Raw genomic sequence first — 23,760 nt, forward strand, 5'->3', positions numbered from 1 at the left:
TTTTTGTTAATAGATGATGTTGGCCATTGGGGGCATGTTTGTTTTGCATAAAAAATCAAGATTCCGTTCACATTTTCACTTGATTTCATCATAATAGGAGCTTTACGTATTTATCTTTTATCTGTGTGAAAACATCAGTAATATGTGTTCTTTCATGCCCAGTAGTTTTGATTAAAATACTTTTCTCTCCAATTTTATTTACAATCGAGTTTCATCCATGTTGCCGGTGCACGATAATTTATAGTCATTAGCAGCTTGAACACTGTTTTCTCAGCTTCAGCTACAACTTGTAGCTGAAATTTAGCAGTATATTAACTTGCCGATCTATTCTCCATAGCGAAAAAGGGTATAATGTAAAAATATAACTGTCCTATTCTACTTAACGTCATTTATAACGTAACTACGGTAATTGTTTACTCCCGTATGATGGTTGAAATACAAGCAAAACAGCTATTGTTATCAGATTCAATTATTAGCAAAACAGCAGTTTCTCGTTCGGTTGATTATGGTTGTACACATTTACGCAAGAGTATAACTTTACTAACAATACTTTTATCATTCTCTTTTACTTTTTTGACTAGAGGATAGGATAAAGAGATGGAGGAAAAGAAGTTGGTCTATTGTAATTTGGCCTCTCTTGCTGCCTGATTGTACGCTGCCTGCGCCTGCGCGAAATTTAAAAACATTTTCTAAATATGTTGTATCGGCCAAACTATTCTTTACCTGACCTTGCTGTTTTTGCTTGCAACACTAAGCAGGCTGCTGCTGCAAACAGTTTGTCATTTTCTGGTATCAGGTTTAATACTACTCATTTTGCTAGTTTCATCTAAGCTACAACTAAAAAACTAAAAAAACTAAAATATGTTTAAGCAAGGAGCAAATTCATTCCTGCTCTTTACTGATGTCTTCTGAATTCAAGTGTATCATTTTATTTTCTATTTCCTCATATTTATCTGCCACCTTTTCTTTTAAATTGTCCCAGAGTATAGTTATCAAGGCCCGGGGTGGAGCTGGGCTGTTGTCCCCTTCCCCCAAACAGGTTCAATCAGCCTCCAGCCAGAGTTCTGGGGGTCTTTGTGAATGGCCTATCAGGCTTTTTCAGTCTGCCAAGAAGTTCCCTTCCACTGGAAAATTTTTCCGGGCGTGTCCCGTTTATTTTCCTTATTCAATGCGGCAAGTCTTGGTTGCTTACAGTCTTGTGGGTTCGGATCCTACTGCTCCGTGGAGCCGTAACCACCTCTATAGACCTTCCCGACGCTTCCTTTCACATCTTGGTTGCAGAAAGGTCCTATCCCTTCTTGGGATTCAGACTCGGGGAGTAGGCGTACCCCTTCAGGTTCAAGCCCTCCTCAATGCAGCTCCAGCGTCTTTGCCAGTTTGAACAATACCGTAGTTCAACAGCTCCGGTATTAGAAGGCTATGCTAGCTGCATATCTAGTTGCCTGGCTCATTTGGGCACCCAGCATCGGGAATTGCCTGAGGGTGCCGGTCATTATAATCGGTTTTCTAGTCTTTGGGCTTCTAAGTAAACAGGAAGGAATCCCACCTGATTCCGGAGGGTAGCCTTCAGTATTTGTGAATCCAGTGGAAGCGGAAAGAGATAGCAAGGGCGACCTATCATTTCATCAACTCAGGCATACCTCTCGCCGTGCCCAAGAAAAGGTCTTGGGTTCTCTCCAGTTTGCTTCAGTGACGGTTCTCCTTCTGAAGTCAAAGCTGGAGTTTATGACCGGGGTATGGCGGAGTCAGGACGTGTCTCCCTGATTCCTCCTGTTTGAATAGTGGCCTCCGGCCTTGCACAACTATCAAGTGCTTACCAAGTCAGTTTCTCTCCAGCTTTCCCCTCCGGCCTCAGTATTCCACACCGTCACCTCTCTGGGTGGGTGAGGTGGATATTTTTTGGCCCAATGAAGTACATGGAACTTAGTCGGTCACATTCCGGCAGTTCCATATCAACGCTTTGGAGGGCGGTGACAGTCTTCCTGTCCTTGGGAAACTTCTTCCCCCCAAGAGGTTTCATTTTAGGCTGGTTCTGAACAAAACAGCAATAGTGCGCTGCGTAAACAAGTGGTTTTGGACTCGAGTTGCTTCATTCAGGTTATGGTTCATTCTTCTCCATAACCAACAGACACAAGTACCTCTGTCTACCACCCTTCTCGTAGGGGTCCAAAAGGTCACTACTTTTTCCCTATCCAGGGCCTCCCTCCTGGTGTCGGAATAGTCCTTAGACGGAGCGTCATTCGGGTAGTCTTGTGACCTTTTCCTGGACCTGGAAGTAGGTCTGTTTGCACCCCAATTCAGCCACAAACTATCAAGCTGTCATGTCTGGTATAAACTCAGCCTGCGTCAGCCCCCTCAAGCTCTGATGTCCTGGCTTTGTGGTCTTTGTGAATCTTACAGTTTAGGAGGAAACTGATATTGGTCCTGTTATTACTGTTTTCCTGAAATCAGTTAAGGGATCCTACTCTACTGCAGTATGGTTCTGCAGTTAAGTAACTAGCACTCTTCACATAGTTTTCAAGTACAGTAATGATGCGCCACATTGGCCTCGGGAAAGTGTTTTGTTGGAACCAGACTCACAGGCTCTTAACTTTCATCCCTAAGGTCTGTGTTCATCTAAGAACAGTACTCCGTCCACATTCGGTTTCCTGGTCTTTGAGTAATGTATCGGAGTTAGCTTCGGTAACCAACAATCATCTTGTTCTTACCTTTCCTTGTTGGGGAAGACCCAAAAATTTTTAATCAGCTTAGCTTCTAGTGTTAGTTTTCCTGTACTGTCTGCCCTGTCTGGCGGCACCAATCATTTTGGTTTCCCCTCATCAGGGGTAGTGTTGCGAATTCCTCACCCTGACTTTCTATCTACAATTGAAGGTCCTCATTTTCGGTGGTCACCTTGGAAAGTACTCCCCTTTTACAAGGTCTGTTTCGTGCCCAGTTTTCTCCTAACAGGCTTTTTAGACAGGACCTCGCAATTTTTGTCAGATCCTCTCTTTTTAAAAAAAGGGGGTACTGTCATTGGGTCTGCTATTAGGCAGGAAGTATTTTCTTAATACAAGCCTATTCAGGTTCTATTCTAAGCTCATGATCTTAGATGGTGACCACTTACATTATTTTCATTACATGAATTTAGAGGACCTTACTAATGTTCAGGGTAGAATTCTCCTACTTTTCAACGTCTCTATTTAAGTCTTTAATAGCAAAAGAATGATGTTTATTTCTCTGTTATTATTTCACCGGCTGACACGGGACCCGATCCAGAAAAAGGATTTTGACAAAGGAAAATCTATTTCTGGAGAGGGGGCTGTGTCACCCGGTGACCCACCCTGTTTTTCATTCTCTCCTCCCATGGTAAACATCATTCTAGTGGGGTGGGTGCTAACATGGAATGCGACTAGTGTTGCCTTGTATACAGTCCATGAGTAGTGCATGGGCTTGTATCGGCACCTCTCTCGTTGGGACTTTTGACATTGGGAATCTCTATAGGATAAGGTTCCGTGTTTTTGTAGTTCACCCTTTTCCATACACGACTCCATCTAGTGGAGCTCGCTCTGGGGTAGTAACTCCAGCATTTCATTTAGCTTTCTCTGGTATCTAGCAACGGAATTACCTAGAAATAAGTGCTGAATGGACTTTTTCACCGGTTGACACAGGCCTCTCCAGAAATAGATTTTTCCTTTGTCAAAATCCTTTTTCTCTGTAGGCTAGTTTCCCTTTGGAGCCCTCTCAGGTTTATAGTCTGTTGACTGTCCACAAGGGTTATCAGCAGAATATTTAATGAAAAAAAAGAAAGAGCAATACAGATGGCATTAGACAAACCTTTATAAGCAATTTCAAATCTATATGATTTTTCCATTTTATTCAGCCTGCTCATTTTTGATTGGCCAGTTCACTAAATTCCACCAGAAGAGAACTGGTACTGGAAATAATTTCAATTAGCTTTACATATTTAATAAGGTTACCACAGTAACACTGTAAAATGCCTTCTAACAAACAATAACAGCCACCAGAAGGTAATTTACAAATTTCATACACTGGTGCGCAATGTGTCTAACAAATGTTGATCTGTGCAACTTCTGCCTTCTCTAAACCCTACTTGTTTTTAAGCACTTTATCAGTTTCTTTCTATTGCCAATGATAAGTCCACTTGGCAACCCACACTAAAGTCAACAAGTAACCCTTTGAGATCCCATGATATCAAATGACATCATTCTATTCTCATTCCTTGTGATTATGATGATGTAAAAAAAAAAAAAAAAAAAGTGAACTTGAATGTCATTTTGCCATTTTGTTATGCATTTCTGAACACTTTACAAAGAGGTTAAAGTATTCAGTTTTAATATTACACCAAAAACCAGTTTTATACTATGCTCATCAAATTAACATTGTTATATCCATAATCATTCAGTGAGTGCTTTTCCAAAAAATTTTGAAACCCGCACCCCCAATTTCTAAGGTGGTTAAGGGTATTCATACTGGAGAGACAGAATCAACAGCCCTTCCATTCAACTAACTACAGTTTGTTCCACTTGGCCTGGTAGGTGGTTGAATGTCTGCCAGACCTTGTACCAGCTGTATTATTATGGATTCAGCTATATCTGTGGGTGGACACAGATGGTGCATGCATGGAGAACCTACCTTCTGTCTAACAGACATAATATTGGTGAACCTACAAACATTCGGGACATAATCAGAGGCACATTTAGTACATTACTGCCACCACAAGTTCTACTGTTATTGGGTATTAAAACCAGGCATAGTGATCAACATAGAAAGAATTATTAAGTATTGACATGCATATCCTCGTCCAGTAATTGACATTTATTGCTATTCCTGCCTTTATTTTAACTATTATTTTCACTAAGCAAAAGGTAGTGAAGATATACGAGGAGGTGAGGGTGAGTTCTGACCCACTACCTGGACCTAAGCTCAGGTTTACAAGTATTAATGGCTTTTATTTTCTTTGTACGTTATATTTTTGTAGCAATGTTCAATAATTGGAACACTGTACTACTTACTTCTTGTTTCTTTCTTTGTAACCTACATTTACCTACTTATATACAGGCATACAATTGTGATAAAAGGAGTTGTGAGCATACAAGTTAAAATTTACTCTTATAATAAAAAAAACTTTAATATTGCTAGATTTACTTTTCGTTTTAGTCTATATAATACTAATTCTTAATTTGGGGGCTAAAATTTTCAAGGTATAGTACCTAAATTAGTATACTGTAGTACCTAAAATTATCTCAAAAGTTCTCAAAATTTAAGCTCTGCATGCCTAGTTCCAAAATAAATTCACAAATAAATATCCAAATATTACTATACCTTGAATCATCTTCATCTTCATTGGTTGATGTTGATGCAGCTGAAGGATTCCGTTTCTTTACACTTCCGCCTTCAAGAGACTCATCCTCTGAGCTTTCATCGTCATCTGTAATGTAGTAAAAACCATTAAAAAGGTTTGTCAACAGATCACATCATTAAACCACCTCTCCCCACAAGTCATAATTCTTAAGGGTAAATGTGAACCACCTTTGACTAACACCTAAACTTTAAAGACTGAGAAAATATATAAGCCAGCCAATACATCTTGAGGAAAAGTTATGCTTCTAAATAACATATCTGAATTCCCTTCTTTCCATGAGGTGTAAAGGTGACTAGCAGTGGCCTGAGTATTCAGGCTGTCCATTATTCTACAGGTAATCATAGGTCCTGTACCAGAAATATATTGGTGATGAAAAGGAGACCCATGAAAGTTGGTACAGGCAGATGATTCGACATTCCCTGGAGAATCTAAGAGATTGCTGAAATTTTTTAACATGGAATGCAGTATGACTTTTGCAGGTCAATGTACCTTCCTATGGCTGCATTACATTTCAAAGTTTCATCAAAAGTCTGAAAATGCACATACTCATCAGGTTATTGAAGAGTTATTACTCAAAAACATTTTTTGATGAGTTTATTGACAATTTTGTTCATAGCTTTTATCGGACCAAGAAAGACAAATTATTGCAAACATGTAAATAATTTTCTAATCTCCTTTAGTTCAAAATATTTGATATGCTTGTGTTACCCACTAATGTTTCGTATTTCTTGAGACTTTTTTTTTTTTTTTTTAAATTTTGTATTTAATGCAGTAAAATGACCACAATTTTTAAATCAACATGCAATATACAAATACTGTATACATACATGTGCAAATGAATAGCAATCTTCCTCATCATCATTCAAGTATGCAAAATTTATGTTATAAGTGAAATCATTTACTAGTCAATCAGTTTTTTTGGACAAATGGTAAAGATAGAATGAATATTATGCTTTATTTCCTCAAAATATCTTTACAGGGTTTCTAGTCACAAAAAAATATTTGTGTGGCAAAATTTCCTTTGGGCACATCACATAGAGCCACAGTGTACTTAGTGAGTCTTGTCACGCCCAGCTTTTAGTGCTTTTCAGAATAACTTTTTTTACTGTTGTCATAGGAGCAAAGAGGAGCTGTATTATAAAACTATATATGTACTATGAGAACTGAAAAGACAAAAGAATTGGAACAAAGGCAAGTCTCCATTGGAGAAATGTCACTAATGTCAATTACCCAAAAGGAAACTAAGCACGGAGCACATTTCTTTTTCATCTGATTATTTTGTAAATTTCAGGGGATGTTTCTTATATATAAAGAAATACTTCTGCCGCAAAAATCAGCTTTCTATCTCTCAAAGTTTCATCATAGTTATTACAAATAACAAAATCTTTTTTAAACTTGAAAATTTATCAATTTTTTTGGTAAAGTTTTTTTTTTTATTTCCTTAGGTAAAAATTTGAAGCAAATCCCTTCAAACATAAGACAGCAATACTCACCTACTTTATAATGGGGCCTTATGGCAGCGGTGCACCCCTTAAACTACTTCATAATAGCAACAGTATCAAGATGAAGAACAGAAACATAAGTGAAATGGAAACTTACAATAAAATACTAAAGAGCACTGAAAGTAGTATTGCCCAGGCATTAGCAGATAATTATTAGGAACACAGGAACTATCATTACCTTCATCTATATTTCTTAATTACCCTAAAAACAATCTAGTATAAATTAACTGACAAATGTTGTACATTATCATCAACAAAAGGTAACTTGAGAATTTCAGATCTTTTATGCCCCATATAATTAATTTTAGTATTAAATAGTATAAACATGGTTAACATTCTTAACTCATACAGGGCTGGCCCAAAAAGTTTCTTCTTTATGAATGCTTTAGATCTTACTTAATAAAATATATTTTAACTCAGTTATTAAACATTTAATGAAAGTTGAATACTCCAACAAAATTTGCTTTAAGGATTTGTTTCTGATACCTGACATATGTTGTGGGTCGAAAGTTGGTCATTTTTTAAAGATCTGTTTGACAGTAACTGTTGTTCTGGACTCTTGGACTGGGGCATGTAGTAGTTTATTTATCAAATGCCAGTGGGTTAGATGAGTGTGACCAATTTAAATATGGAATACTACTGCAATGCAGCATTCTTTTTGACTAAGGGATTTTTAGGACAATTTTCAAGAGCTTCAAATGCCCTTCTAGATTACTTGAAAATTGCAAATTTTTCAGGTGGCATGTTGTTAATAATTTAGTTGCTGACCCATACTGCTAAGTTCTGCACTGAAACCCAAAGCATAATGGAGGCCTTTACATTTTATTTACTCTATTGTGTTGCTCATAATGTTCTGGGATGTAAAACTCTGTATAAAAAAAATAATACAATATTTTTTGCACATTCCAAAGATGTGATTTTAATATTGACAGGAATGTTATGTTTACATCTAGCTACTCAAAAATTCTGTAGGTTCTACATGGGAACAGTGATTGTTTAGTTTATAAAAAATTTTCCTTCACTGAAAAATCTTTTAGTGAGACACTTTCTTAATTTTTTTAATAAACTGTACAACTGTGGAACTTGTCTTCCTGGCAAAGTTATGGATGTAGATGCTTTGTGTATGCAAAGGACTGAATGTTACATAAAGTACCAAACCATCAACATTTCAATATTGCTACTTACACCATGTTACACTAACGACCTCAGTGAATTTCCACCACTTGTCTTTCATATGTTATATCTTCTATTAATTTCTATCCCCCCATCAAATAGTTTTTATCTAAACATATGTCTTCTAAAGCTTCTGATACCCACAGGAGCCAACCTAACACCATCACATACTATTCAGAACCCAGGGGTTGTGCAAGGACGTCTAAGTCATCTCCATCTACCTCACATCATTATCTCACCTACATATGAAACTTCCATAATTTCTCTTATGGTATCATTTTTAGCTATCCTAACACCTTACTCCTGGTATTCTTAAAGCTTTATTCACGAACTGACAAAATCTGGTCAATATGTACTGTAGTTTCACTGTCATTTCAAGATTCATGGCCCTATAGCAATACAAACTGTACTGAGTTTCTGTATAATCGTAGTTTTTTGCAATATCACTCTAGTATTTTCATTCAAAACTGGCCTTTTCAAGTCTTTAAATTTTTTCCTAAGTATTTGCGATTCAACTCCCATTAATTTTCCTCAACTGTTCATTAATTTTTCCTCAACTGTTATTTTATTACAATCTTTATAACTTCCCATAATTCTGTATTGTTGTATTTACTTGTAGATTTAACTGTATGCATCTTACTATAGCTCTCTTTGGTCTAGGGTATACAAGTGGATTATCCGTAAGTCTAAAGGTATCAGGCAAACAAACTTCCTAAGTACCAAACTATACTATGGTTGATCATCGCAAAATCTAAGTTCAACTTCAGCACACAATTTCCCAGATAAAGGCCTCAGATTCTGCGATATGGCACTATAAATCACATTATTAAAGGTTACATGGTGGACTTTCATAGTTGTAATGTATGAATTTACAGTTACACAAGAGCCCATTACAGGTGTAATCTTGTGGCTTGTCAGGAAATAAAAAATATCAATAATTACAGGTGTAATCTTGTGGCTTGTCAGGAAATAAAAAATATCAATAAAACACTCTCTCAACAAGAGCTATCCTAACCAACAATTATATCAGTGTGCTGTACTACTTCCTGAGGTTAAGTATTCCTGTTTCCATACTGGATAAGCGGCAATAAAAACCAAGATTACAGCATGGCTCTCAGTTCTACAGTTTTGCTTAACTCCCAGAGTCAAATATCAGTTTACATTTTTTTTACTCTTTTCAATTCAATTTTAACAAATTTCACATTTTACATATTAAGTTCTACTACCTGAAGACTTCAATTTACAAAATGTAATATATGGAATGCCAGGGAGAATAAGCAACAAAAGTAGAGTATTAGAGAAAATAGTACAGAAGTTATAACACCTTTAGAGAATTTATCCCTAAAACCTACACAAAACACAATACTTGCTTCTGGCAGAAACAAGGTACAACGGCATGGAAAGATTAAATCAATACACACCTCCAAACCATCCCTTCTTCTAGAAATACTGACTATCACTAATTCATTGTATGAAACTGGAAATGCATAAAAATTTTCCTTTATTAATCTCTCTTGTTTAAACTGTACTATAAAAAACAAAAGCATACCTTTAATAAGTTTAGATTCAGCATCTCCTTCACGTGGTCTTGTTGATTTTCCTTTTGGGCATTCCTCCTTATCACCCGCAGCTTTTTCAAGTGGTTTTCTTCTGGTTGATTTTGTTGACAACTCAAGAGTGGTGTCCTCGTTCACACTGGAGGCATTACTACTTTCAGATTCATGTCTGCGTCTCTTGGTCCCTCTGGTGGCTGGACTGACACTAGGTCGCAAGACAGGTACCGGACTTGGCTTTCCCATTGTTAACATACATGCAGGACTTTTTCTATCTACCTTTGGACTAAGTTCAGCGCCGGGACTGCTTACCTTGGGACTCGCTAGTCTTGCACTGTGCCTAGTGCTTCGAGTTAGTCTTTTATCATCTGGCAAAGTTGTATCTGCTGGGGGTATTTCTATTGACAAAGCATCAAACTTTTTATCTTTGGCTTTAGTTTTTAGACTACTTAACTCATCTTTCTCTTTTTCAAAGTCTGCTATATCGCATTTAACCTCTGCAACTCCTTCACATTCTGATACAGTTTTGACTTCATCTTTATCTTTCTCTTCAGCATCAGACTCGACATCTTTTTTTCTTTCTCTGTTTCCGTAAGTATATAGAGGAGGATGTACTCTCATGGGTGTGGGTTCTTCTCCAGTAGGTGAAAGTACTTCTGGACTTTTACAACTTTCTGGTCTGTCATTCAAGTCCTCAGGCTTCAAGATTTCACGTTTCAACTCACTTGGTTGCAACAACTTTACCTGAGGTGTGCTAGAAAAACCAACAAAGTCAAGGTCTTCCGTATCATCACCATTTGCCATTGTGCTGGAGACAATGGGTGTAGATGCAGAGTTAGTAACAGAGGTAGCCATGGCCTGAGCTGCTGTGGTGAGAGTTGGAGCAGTTAAGTGAGCCTTGAGGAGAGAAGGAGGACTAGATTCCTCAGTCTTACTTACTGAGAGTGTCTGTAAAAGGTGGCTGTTCTTGGCCCCACCTGTTGCCATAGCAACCGGCTTCACTGTCACCACTGTCATGCCTCCAATTCCTGAAGTCACCTGTTGACTGATCTGGCTTTTCACTGGAGACACAACTACCTTCATGGGACTGGTGGTGGAAGCCATGGCACTGCTACCTGGTAGGGCCACTAACCGAAAAGTTGTCCCTGGAGGAAGATTAAGGGAGGTATTAACTTGACCCTGGCTTGTGCTGGGCTTCAGAGTAACCACCTTCGGACTTGTGCTTGATGTTGTCACACTTGTGCTGGTTAGAGTTCCTTGGTGACAGCACACAGCAGAGGATGAGAAACTGCTGCTAAAATCTGAGGGAGTTGGAAAGCTTGCCACTTTATCAATTGAAGTTTCAGTTAATGAGGATGAGCATTGTGACGGAGCACTGCTGTTTTGTGGTCTTGTTAATGTGAGCGCCAGAAGAGATGGTTTGGACAAGACAGCAGAAACTGTTGTGGTAATCTTTGGACCATCAGGCACACTTGGAAATGTTGTGACAGGAGAAAGTGATCGCATATGCGTGGTGTGAGTGGTGGCACAAGTTAAAGTACCTGGGGTATGTGTAGTGCTTGCTGAAATGTAACTATGAGTATCATGACTACAGGACGAAATATGACTAGTTGATGCAGGAGATGCTGGAGATGAAGATGAAACATTTAGGGTGGGGACTATCACACTTGGTGTAGGCGAAGTGGAACCACTGACAGTTTTTAGGTTAGTGTTAGTGCTGGTGTAACTGTGAGAGGTTACAGTGGATGAATTTATAGTACCATAAGAAGGAAAAACTGATGATAAACCTACTGATGATGGGGTTAGCCTAAGAGAGGCTGTGCTTTGTTGTGATGATAATGACAATGTACTTGAGCATGCAGATGCATGCAGAGATACAGACGATGATGATGATGTACAAGTGTCTGTAGGTAGTAGGGCTGATTCTGATACTGAAATGGAAGTGGTAGGAGTGGATGTTGAACAAGAATGGGGAGTAGAAAATGAAGTCACAACAGTCTCAGAGACTTTGGGCACTGGAGATGCTGTGCTCAGGGGCACATAGTCAACTAACTCAGTTTTCACCACTGGTTCACTTTTTACAAGTTCACTTTTTACCAAAGGTTCATTTTTCAAGATGGCCTCGCTTTTTGCACCTGAATCACTTTTACCTTCTGAAACACCTGGCAACACTGTGTCAGATGCATAACCGGTTTCTGTTTTTATAGGGAGTTGTTCACTGGATTCAGGTGATGGCAACAACTTTGAGTCAGCAACTGCTTCTCTACTAGCAGATCCTTTAGTGTCCACTTCACTGTGAGATTCACTGGTGAGTGAGGAACATTTAGAATTGCTACCTTTATCACCAGAACCTCTCCTTACACCATCTTTTTCATCTATATTTTCCAATTTTACCTCGACTTTCAAGCTTACTTTTGGTTCTCGAGTAACACTTCCACTTGAGTTAGTAGTAGCACTGGACTTTGTCTCCCCCTTAGCTCCTACTGCTCTATCACTGTTCTTCTCAGAAAATGGCTCACATTCCTTCTCATCCCTTCTACTCGGGCTCTGATCACTCTGATTTGGACTTTTCTCAGACAGGGCATCCATGGATTCAATACCAGAGTCTTCTCCCCCTTGCCCACTCCCATGCTCCCCTTTAGGAGTGCCATCAGGACTCTCAACTTCACTTTTGGTTAAAACGACATTTCCTGGAAAATCTGGGGCCTTAACTTGCTCCAAACTTTTGTTATTAGTATTAGTCTGTTCTGGTTCCTGTTTAACACTAGTATCACAGCTGCTTGAAATAACATTTGTTGTGTGCGACTCTTTGCTCTCACTTTTCTCTTCACACTTAACCTCTTGTTTCACCTTTTCTGATGTGTCAGTGGTTTTGGGTCCCACCTTGACACCAGAGGTGCTGTTTGTACTCTCAGACTGAGAAGAGACAGGCACTGTAGTTGAACTGTTAAAACGTCTCAAAAGGTCATGCATGCTACTTGAATGAGTATCATTCCTTTTCGTTGAGCTCTGTGAGCTTTTCAGTGCCTCCTGCAAAGCTTTCCTATCATTCACATCTAAATGAGTCACTCTCCCTATCTTAGTAACTTCACTTTTAGATTTACAAGAACTTCTACTATCACCATCACTAGTTTTACCTAAACTAAGAGTTTCATTCTTTGTCACACTGTGAATAGTAATATCTGAGTTTGCTTTTAAGCTTGCCAAATCTGTACACACAGTATGCTTGTGAATGTCTACTTTTCTAACACCTTTGTCAGTAGAATCTTCCTGTCGGAGGGCAGATAATTTTTCCGGAGAATGAGAGACCTTATTGATCATCACCGAAGAATTCAGGTACGTTGGGATACTGCCAAGACCTGCAATACATCAACCAACTGTGAATTTCTAACAAAAAAAAAAAAAAAATACACTTTAAAAATATTCCATCAAACTAAGTCAAGAAATACCCAAGCATTTTTAAATGACAGGTAATTTTCAATTGCTTATTTACTTAGAATAATACACTCCTTCCAAGTTTTTAAGTACTGGAACAATAAAACTCTACAAAAATTCTTAATAGTTACTCTATAATGCTTTAGTAAATCCATAATCCTGTACACACTGCATGACTACTTTTCCCTTACAGCTAACTAAATAAACTTTTAAATCTTCTGCAATTTATTTTGAATTTAGTTTTCTTCATGTGTAAATTGTCAAGGACAGTCAAAATACAATACAATATTATCTACCTGAAGTTCAATAATGGTTCACTGAAAATTAGCAAAAGTTGAAAGAGGGGAAAATCCACAGGAAACATTTCTCTTATGCTCTGCAAATAATTTCTAACTACTATATTATACTGGTCAAGAGAAAATATTTAAAATTAAATAAGCACTTTCATCAGCACCAAAAGAAACAGTACCATTATACATTTTTTTTTCTAAGTTACTGTAAATGTTTCAAGTCAAGATGCAAGGCATTAAGGTCTAATTTTCACTACTGTATTTCTTTGATTTTAGGCATATTTTTATTTAACCATGTTCTTGTTGTCAATGCAGGAAGTTTAAACACATGAAGTGGTTCACAACAGAATATTTGAACCAAGGGCTTGGATATCTAGGATAAATTTAATTTTCCAAATACTATGAAAAAATCAGCTACTTCCATTAGTGTGTCAGGGTGCCACTGCCTAGCTTACATGATTGGCTTTGAAATATTAGTTTTCTCATGAATTATAACACTAATAAAATTTGCATCTTCCCCCACCCCCATCCCTTGCATGAAAACCAAAAATAAAAATCAAATTTTGCTTCAAGATCATTTACATTTTTGATGTGAAGTATTATTAAAAAGGAAGACATGATTTAAAACAGGTACCTACATCAGTACAATTAATCTTTTCAACTTGCTAATAACAAACTGTAAATGTGCTATAAAAACATCAGTAACACTTACCTTCAGGAAGATCCTTCTTAAGTGACTCAAGGGTGTGCATTTCCCCAGAGCCTTTTCTCTTGATTGTCAATTTGCTGCTACTTGGGGCATCAATTCCTTGTTGCTGAGGTTGCTGCTGCTGTTGCTGACCTGTCCCTTGATTCTTCTGTCTTACACGCCCTAAAACAAGCTTGCCACTATGACTCAAATCTCCATTCATCAACGTTGATAGATTGTTAAAACGCAGTCTTCCTACAATATTTTCAGTTTTCTCATCATTTTTCCTAACTATCTCACTTCCTCTCTTTTCAAGTTCAGTTTTGAATAAATCTCCAGCAGACTGTGAGGCAGAAATGCTAGATGAAACAGGACAAGTAGCCGAAGAGTTGGCTTGCAACTGACTTGAGGAAGAGGATGGATTTATGTGTGGCTGTTGCGTATGCAAAGCTGCAACTTTGGTGATACTAGGCGGTAGGGTGTCCAAAATTTTGTGACTAGCTATTTCACCCATACTATTTAGGTCACCAACTTTACGGATCGGCGTTTTGGTTTTTGGTCGAGTTCTGAACTTGCTCTCCAGCTTTGTTAATTTAGAATTCTCAGACTTATTTCCTGAAAGTCGACCATCTTCCAGTGTACGTGCAGACTTCAATCTGCCCTCTAAGCCTTCTTTTAGTTTAACTTTCAATGGATTTTCATCTATATCCACATCTCCTTTCTTCTTCCCATCTAAAATTTTCAAGATTGTGGCACTATCCTCTCCACCTCTGTCTTTACACTTGAGTTTCACACCACGAGCTTTGCCAGTGTCACTGTCTGACTCACTACTACGAGGCTTGTTTCTATAGCTTCGGCGCTTACTTTTACTCTCCTTTGATAAGTCTTTTTCCTGATTTCTTTGGGCATCCCCATCCTCAATTGGGTTAACAATCCTTGCTTCTTGATGTTCAGAATTTAATTTTATGTGAAGTTTTGGAACTCGTGGCTCGTTTCCCAATTGAGAGCCTGATAATGAACACGATAATCTTTCTTTCCTATCACCTTTTTTAGCGTTCGGTACAAAAGTTGTTTGAGCAATTGAGGCCTTAGTAAGCTTTAGCTTAAGTTTAATAGATTCCCCCGTACTGCCTGAGGTAACCACACTATTCTCCCTTGATGAACCTGGGCTTGAATCCTTATCTCGGTATTTAGATTTATCCTGTCCTAACAATGATCTCCTTGCTTCTAAACTGTGTAATGATACTCTTGATGTTTCAGAGTCAGACTGGTCATGGTCTTTCTTTGATGCAGTACTAAGGTTGGGCTCTTCATCTGATACAAGAGAATTGGAATTTATTTCTTCATTTACTGATGGGGGTCTTGCTTCCGGTTCAGAATCAGAACTCTCACTTGGCCGTGGTTCCAAAAGGCCAGTGTTGGGGTTAATCAAATACTGACTTTCCTTCCCACCTGATCCAAACTGTGGTGGGGATGGAGGTACAACCCTTGAATCACCAACAGTGCTTGGGCGTGTAGAAGTCTGCAATGGGACCCTGGAATGAATACCAGAGGTACTGCTACTCAAGACCACTCTACGCTGATCAGTGCTATAGGGTGGTCTCTGACCAGGAGGCGGCTGACCAGTTGCCTGCGGATGTTGCTGTAACCCTCCACCTGGGTTACTAGGTAATCTTGGATGTGGAGTTACGGTACTCGTGATTACAGATCCACCAGAGTACACTTGTTGGTGTGTATGTACACCATCTTTTGCTCTAACTGAATAATTAGTACTGAACTGTGAAGATGAACCAGGTAAACTGGCTACTGTTACAGATGCATTGAAATTAGCTGAATTAGCAGGAGGTGGAGATAATGCAGGCACTGCAGGTAGAGGTAAATTAGAAATAGGTGTGTGTGGTAGGGAGTCAGATGAAGGTGTGGATGTAGTGGAACGTGATGAAGGAGATGCAGGTGCAGGAGACCCATGAGGAGAACCTCCGAGAACTACCTTTGCTTTATTTACTCCAACAACAGGTTGATGTTCAGGTTGTCGAAGAAGATCAACCAATAATGGACTATTCAAAACATTTCCACCAGCCCTCTGTGCCACTTTTACAGCCTGCGTTGTTGTTGCTCGGCTACTTATTCCTTGTGATGCTGCAACAGGGTAATTTACTGTTGCTTGTTGGTTTGGACTGGCCTGGACAGCAGAAGGCAACACAGGTGGGCCAGGCTGAGCTATGGTGCTTGCCTGAGACACAACAAACTGAGGACCATTGATCTGTGGCACTGCAGGTCTCGGTGCAGGTGGTCCAGGTGCACGCAATCTAGATGGATCAAGGCTTGGATAGGGAGGAGGAGGGTTGTATATGGGTCGGGGTGTAGATGGGACACTGGCATGACCAGCCATTGTTGGTCCTCCCGGCTGCTGCAACTCTCGCCCTGGAAGCGCTTTTGGCGCATTGTTCATACTGGCGTACGGGTAAGGCGCTCTTACTTGAGTTACGGGGCGTGGGGTCATAGGAATACCATCCCCAGCTGGAGCAACCACATTTGGACAGCGGAAATGCTGGTTACCACCTGCAGTTTCAGTGGGTGGGGGAGCTGCTCCAGGTCCTGGCATGAGCCCAGCACTTCCCAGTGCAAGTGTGACAGACCTTGCAACACTAGATGGTCCAGCCCCATCACTGGGAGCACCCTCAGTACGCAACACAATCTCAGTTGGTTCATTGTTAGCTCCAGCTAATTTCAGGGAGATGACCTGGAAAATAGATGATTTTATCAAATATTTAAAAGATTCAGATACAGTAAAACAACCATTACTGCTGCTATTCCATCAAATATTACTGTTCTTGGTGTGCACACAAAATATGCTGAAACACTTCAGCTTCTAACACAATGTCCATTTATCTTTACTAAAATACCTTTTTGTTATTTCAATTTACATAGTAACAATAATTTTTAAATTCAATTAATGTACGGCCTGGATACATATCTAACTGTATACTGTAAGAAACCGAGATCAAATACATTAGATCCAGAAAAAATTTTAGTACACAGGGCTCTGATGACAGCATCCTATGACTGCACAAATCCTCGAATACAGTGTTCACTTTTAACAATTTAAAAATAAAACAACCAAACATGAAGTTCCGTATGCCGCACAAATATTTCCATAAATGCTGATTACAGAATCACCAATGACCTGATACTCAGGTCTGTGACACTGCCCAAAAAGCATATTGCTCACCGACTGAATATATACCCTGTATTCGTTAGGTGAAGTTAAATCTAAGACATTTACATAGGCTAACAAGACCATATTTAAAATTCAACAGTTTGCTTGACTTTTTGTAACCAATAACACAAAACTTACTGTGGAATTAATCGTAAGAATATAAGAAGTTTATTCTAACAAAGGACTTTAAAATCAAAATTAAAAGAATCTATGAAACATGAAAGTATTTTGTGATTCCTCTAAAACAGGTTCACTAATTTTGCAGATGTAAAATAAGACATTCCCAAATGAGTTAAGGTCTAATATAGTAACTGTCAAGTTGGAAAAAACTTTAAACCACCATACCTTTGGTCCTTAACCTGAGAATCTAACTAGAGATAACCAAAAAAAAAGGCAACAGTTCTCTACCTGATCTCCTTCTACTTGAACAGAAAGAATGCCTAATTGACGCAATGCTTGGTCCCCTGCCTGAGCCAACTGGTGTAAACGAACAGCGGCTTCACGGGGGATGGAAAAAGTCACTCTAACACTGTTCCATGGCTCAACTTTCTGAACAAACCAGGTACAATCTGAAATTTACAAAAAACAGGAATGATATATCACCCTTATACCCAGTAGAATGGCTTGTCATTCAACTTTTATTTAATGTTCTGAAATTCCTTTTCCATTACTAAGAAGACTATGCACTTTTAAATTGACTTTTCAGACAAATTTCAGCTTCTATAAGTAAGAGTTTTTATTCCTAATGTGTGTTGCTTAAAAATTTTAAAAAGCTTGCTTACAATACCAGAATTGCTTTCTTAATAAATAAAACTTTATTTCTAGAATTACCTCACTCAAATATCTTGAATAAGATAAGCACACAATTATTAAGCAATCAGACTGAAAAACACTGCACATCAAACATAACAGCAATTCCAAGCATCATCTAAAAAATTAATATGGAGGAAATATCTTTCTAGTAATTCTCAATAACACAATATAACTTGGTCATCAAAAAATTAGAATATTGGACATTAAAATAAAATTTTTCACTTTTGGGTTAAAAAGTACAGGATACCTTTGTGATCATGGGCTTACAATGAAAAAACTGCATTATAAATTGCAAACACTAGACTGCCATACCATACAACCAGGTTTGCTTAAAAATAAGCAAATTATCCTTAAAACGGTAACAAGCCAAAACTACTTGAAACATTTTCTTTGTGCTTAAAACCATATGGATTACACAGGCAGCTATTATGATATAGGATTGGCTAAATGGAATGGAATGCAATATAAAATTTTGGCCAAAGCCCAAGCACTGGTACCTATATGAGGTCATTCAGCGATGAAAAGGAAATTGAGAGTAAAATGGTTTAAAAGGTATAAAATTGAGAGTGAAACATTATTTTAAAAGGGTGGAAAATATGAACGGGGTGATAAAAAATGATGGGTTGCAGCTAGGGCCAAAGGGATGCTGCAAAAAGAACTATGAAAGTGAATATTTTTAGTTTTGATGTACCACTGATAATAACCAAGTTTACAAAGCACTCTTCCTTTAACTAATCTTGTCTAGCAAGTACTAAAATTTAAATGAAATAGTTCAATATTAACCAGTGGTTGATTACAAAACGAGACAACCTACAAGAGCCAAACCACTGCTACCCCTAATATAATCACTTCATGTCCAATGAGTACTGTGAATGATGCAACACTGCTGGGGCAATTACTGAAGAGAAAGGAAGGAACCGATGGTCAAAATATGGCTTATTCACAAAGAAAAATTGTGTGCTGGTGACCTCTTGGTTTTCCATTGACTACCTCAGATCCAACACATGGTAGTATGGCAGCAAGGTAATTAGACAAGATGAGATTGGTTTGAAGTTGGAAGTAAAAAGATTCCAACCAGTCCCACTTATGGACTTATATTAAATAATGATCCACCCTCATGTGTATAATAATTGAGCTCACTGATGCCATGTTCTATTGTACACTGGTAAGAATCTTAAATAAGGCACTTGACACAACTTTTTTTAGCTTCAACAACTCAAGATAATATTTTTTTTTAAAAAGGGTGATGTAGATGGCACTTTCCTTCTCCAAAACTATGGCAATAATGGTTAATCTTGAACATTTTCTTATCTATTAATTTTCCCTAAGGAAATTTTCCAGCTCAGTAACTAATTTCTTTGTTAGCATCTGCTACTCATTTTACAGATTGCCAGGATCCTTGTTTCTGAAGAAACTTAATTGTCACACTCGCCAATAACAAAATTCTTTCAATGCTTTTTATGAAAGTCCCTCTATGAGTAGTCTGGGCTACAAAAAACCTTGAGGCCTATAATAAAAATTGAACTATGAATGACCTCATGACATAATTACAATATTTTGTAACATGCTTTTATACATAGATATTTTTACTTTAATTTGTTATAGATATATAAACCATGAGTTTATTAAGAATATTTCATTACAGCCCCACTAATCATGTATGGCCTAATTTTCACGGAAATCCCACTCTCACTGAAAATGTATTAATCAAGATCCAGAAATCTATCACTATGCATGAACTGCTCTGTTCACTGGTACTGGCTTTACTTCAGCCTCACCTTTTCAAAGGATACAGCTAACAACACAGGTTTCCCCAGATGTAACTTTGCCAATAACTGTGTATCCATCTGGTTCATTTTTCTCTCAGTTCTCCTATCTTCATTTTGTTCACTATTTTCTTTATTTTTTTGGTGTAAGTTAGAACTTTCATTAAAAGAGATGTCTTGCAACAAATACCCCTTGCAGGACTACAGTGCTACCCTACTTTTCACGCTTCCCTTTTCCACGCTCCATTTTACTGTGGATTTTTGTGGAAAACACTTTCACTTTTCTGGGGGAACTTTCACCAATTCACGAATTTTTTCTATGGACCATATCTCTAAAATTATCACTAATTCATTTTTTTTTTCATAGAGCAATACTATTTATTCAATAATTACTGTATTTTTTCGTATTGTGTTGTTGACTAAATACAGATTTTTATGATAAAAATTATTTAACAGTGTATTTATACTGTACTAATGTACCTGTAAAGCTCATTCCAGGGTTGGCCCCAGAAGTAGCATAACAGGTTTATGAGTCTCTCTCTCCCTCTCTCTTTAGAGGTAATGCAAGATGTATTTGAAATGATATTACTGTAAAGTGTTTTTGGATGATAAAGCATACTGTACAATCTAAAATATTCGCTAATTACTTTGATTTTCTTTCCCAGCCTGGTTTTATTGAAATGCAAAATTGTAATTATAGCATGGAAAATATGAAAAAATGAATGAAAAAGTAACGTCACGTATAAGTCCCTACAGATTCTGTTTTTGAGTATCTTCGTAACGAACTAATCCATCATGAATTACCTCTACCTGTAAGTCATATTATTTCACTCACTAAGTTTAGTGAGTGTGCATTTGAAATTGTAAGTACTGTATATATTTAATGGTGAATTCTACCAACAAATATTTGGTATGGCAATGGGCAACCCTTCATTCTCACTCCTCTCAAACTTGTACAGGTAGTGCTCGAGTTACAATAATTCGATTCTGTGATGATGTAAGCAAATTAATATCGATACGACAATATTTATAAAATATTTTTAAATTCTGCGCGGGCGCAGGCAGCAGTGTACAATCAGGCAGCGAGACGGACCAAATTATAACACACCTACTTCTTTTCCTCCATCCCACCTTCTAGTTAAAAAATTAAAAGAGAATGATAAAAGTATTGTTAGTAACGTTTTACTCTTGCGTAAATGCATACAGCCATGAACGAGAAACTGTTGTTTAGCTTCTAACCGAATCAGATAACAGCAGCCCGTAGTTATATTACAAATGACATTAACCCTTTCCCTGCCCAATTCATCGCCATATTTAACAACCCCTACCTCTTCTTGTCTGATCGACGTAATTGCACGTAAAATTTAATGACATTTTTCTCGTGACGTAAATTTTTTTTATTTTCGACAGTTGGTGGTTTCCATAGGCTAAAGCATACCTTGACCGTGTTACCAGGCACGATACGCCAGGCAAGTGAGGCTTATACGTATGCGCACTCTGGCATAGTAAATTTCCACAATGAAATCAGCTGATCCTACCCACGCTTTCTCTCAAGATTTTACATTTTTTTATAAATTAGATTTATTATTGGAAACACTCTGTTTGGTATCCTCTCATTTCCTATAAATTTTTTAGTTCTCTTCTACTGCATGGGCAAATCCATATGAGTAAAATTTCACAATGACATCAGCTGATCACATCTAATGCAGGCCTGACAGGCTACACTTCTGTCAGAGACCAGGCGTATTTGAGGCTGGGTAACACGCGTGGTGGCTGTTTACATACAGCGGCGTCAATCGAGAACAAAGCCTAACATGCTTTCTGCAGCTTTTACGGTAAACTAGCGGAAATTTGTTAGTACCACATAAGAGATGTTCGATTTTAGGCAGGGCCTTCTAATCATTTTTCATTATTTATATATCGTATATTTAGAGAATTTTGTTGGCTTTCTCATAAAAATAATTCATTCACTCAACTGTTATAGCTTTGAGCATTAACGTATAATGTTGACAACGCAAGATTTTATTGTTTAACAGACAACTGGCCAAATGAAACTGTTGCATAATAAAGTCATTTTTCTTGACTTCACTTATTCAACCTTTTCTCTACATTTTTATTTATTTAAAGTAATTTTATGAAAAAATCCAAGCTAGGGCTCTTCAAAAAAATGTCTTAGCTATAATTTTCACCATATGCCGTGGCAGCATAAAGTTTTGTTTCTACTCCACTTTTCTATTAATTTTTCACCAACTGGACTTATTCGTTTTTCATTTTTTATATGTCGTATATTTAGAATTTTTCGGCTTTCATAAAAATAATTCATTCGCCTAACTGTTATGAAGTTTTATTAATAACAATGTTGACAACGGTAACTTTTTTTTTCGCTTCGATCAATTTATAACATTAAATGAAACTGTTGTCGCTACTAAAGCCATTTTTCTTGACTTTTCCTTATTCTTCAACTTTTCCTCTTACTTTTTCGTGATATTTACAAAGCAATTTCATGAAAAACAACAGATAGGGCTCTTCAAAAAAATTTTCTTAAGGATACTTTCACCACATAGGCCGTAAGGTATTTTCTGTTTCTCACCCTCTTTTCTATCAATTTTTCACCAACTGGACTTACTTGTTTTCCATTTTTATATGTCAATATTTAGGGAATTTTATTGGTTTTCTACAAAAATTATCTATTCGCCTAACTGTTATAGCTTTGAGCTACTTAAATCTATAATGTTGACAATGGTAACATTTTTTTTCGTTTCAATCAAATTTATAACGTCAAATGAAACTGTTGCCGCTACTAAAGCCATTTTTCTGGACTCACTTTATTCTACAACTTTTCTCTACATTTTCGTATATTTGCACAAAGCAATTTTATGAAAATAACCTAGATAGGGCCTTTCAAAAACCTTTTCAGCGATAATTCACCATACGCCGGCAGAGCGCTTCTTGTTTCCTCTTTCTAAATTTTTCACCAACTGAACTTATTTGTTTTTCATTGTTTTTATTCAATATTTAGAGAATTGGGCTTTTATATGTCGATATTTACGATAAGACAACGGTAAATTTTTTTGGCTTTCAATTTATAAAAAATGAAACTGTTATCGCACTAAAGCCATTTTTCTTGACTCTCACATTATTCTTCAACTTTTCCTCTACATTTTGATTTGTTAAAGCAACGAACGAAAATATCAAAAATCTTTTTTTCTAATAAGTCACCATAAGCGCTTGCTTCTTTTCCCTTTTTCTATCAATTTTTCACCAGCTTTTTTCGCTTTCCATTCTTTTAGTATAATGAATTTAGAGAATTTTGCTGGCTTTCTCATAAAAAAATAATTCATTCGCTCTGACATTCATTTTGTTATTTAGAGGGAAAATAAATAAAGGGACATTTTTTGTATTTAGAGGGCTGACTTATTCTGACTATTCCACCATAAAATATAAAACATTTAGAAAAAAGGACAGCAAAATGAACGTTGGGGCATAAATTATATTTTTGCTGAATTTTCGAATAACTTCATTTTTTCGCACTGTCGAAGCGCTTCTCCTAGACACATCGGGCCTGTGCCTCAGTGATGTGATAACTATACAGATATATATGTTATAGAATAAGACTGATATACGCTTTTACATCATACCCTTATTCATTGTGGATAGAAGATCAAGGGTTATGGAAATATACTGCTAAATTTGCTTGTGGGAAAGTTGTTTTGGAAGCTGAGAAAATAATGTTCAAGTTGCTACTGGCTATAAATTATCGTGCATCAGCAACATGATTGAAACTCGACCGTAATTAAAACTGAAGAGAAAGTATTTTAATCAAAACTACTGGGCATGAAATATCGCCACGTTGTTTTTACAAAAGAAAGTCAGACATGATGAAATCAACTAAAAAAATAGCTAACATTTCTGAACATATTTAAGTTCTATTTCGACTTAAAAACACTTCATATAA

The 23,760-nt window shown here is 37.3% G+C and overlaps 1 protein-coding gene and 1 long non-coding RNA gene across 3 annotated transcripts in view; one reads left to right on the forward strand and one right to left on the reverse strand.

The window, feature by feature from the left end:
- Positions 1–23,760, forward strand: part of LOC136835031 (uncharacterized) — a 155,459-nt gene that overhangs the window by 110,707 nt on the left and 20,992 nt on the right. The gene's annotated exons all lie outside the window — the stretch shown is intronic.
- Positions 1–23,760, reverse strand: part of LOC136835030 (streptococcal hemagglutinin-like) — a 65,511-nt gene that overhangs the window by 10,301 nt on the left and 31,450 nt on the right. For both annotated transcript variants that reach the window (XM_067098108.1, XM_067098107.1), the window contains exons 3-6: positions 17,635–17,795; positions 14,031–16,749; positions 9,590–12,952; positions 5,326–5,431 (exon numbers count right to left, since the gene is read on the reverse strand). In XM_067098108.1, the coding sequence (XP_066954209.1) occupies positions 5,326–5,431; positions 9,590–12,952; positions 14,031–16,749; positions 17,635–17,795 (6,349 nt within the window). The remainder of the gene's footprint in view (positions 1–5,325; positions 5,432–9,589; positions 12,953–14,030; positions 16,750–17,634; positions 17,796–23,760) is intronic.

This window comes from Macrobrachium rosenbergii, chromosome 54 (assembly GCF_040412425.1).
Source record: "Macrobrachium rosenbergii isolate ZJJX-2024 chromosome 54, ASM4041242v1, whole genome shotgun sequence".
NCBI lineage: Eukaryota > Metazoa > Arthropoda > Malacostraca > Decapoda > Palaemonidae > Macrobrachium > Macrobrachium rosenbergii.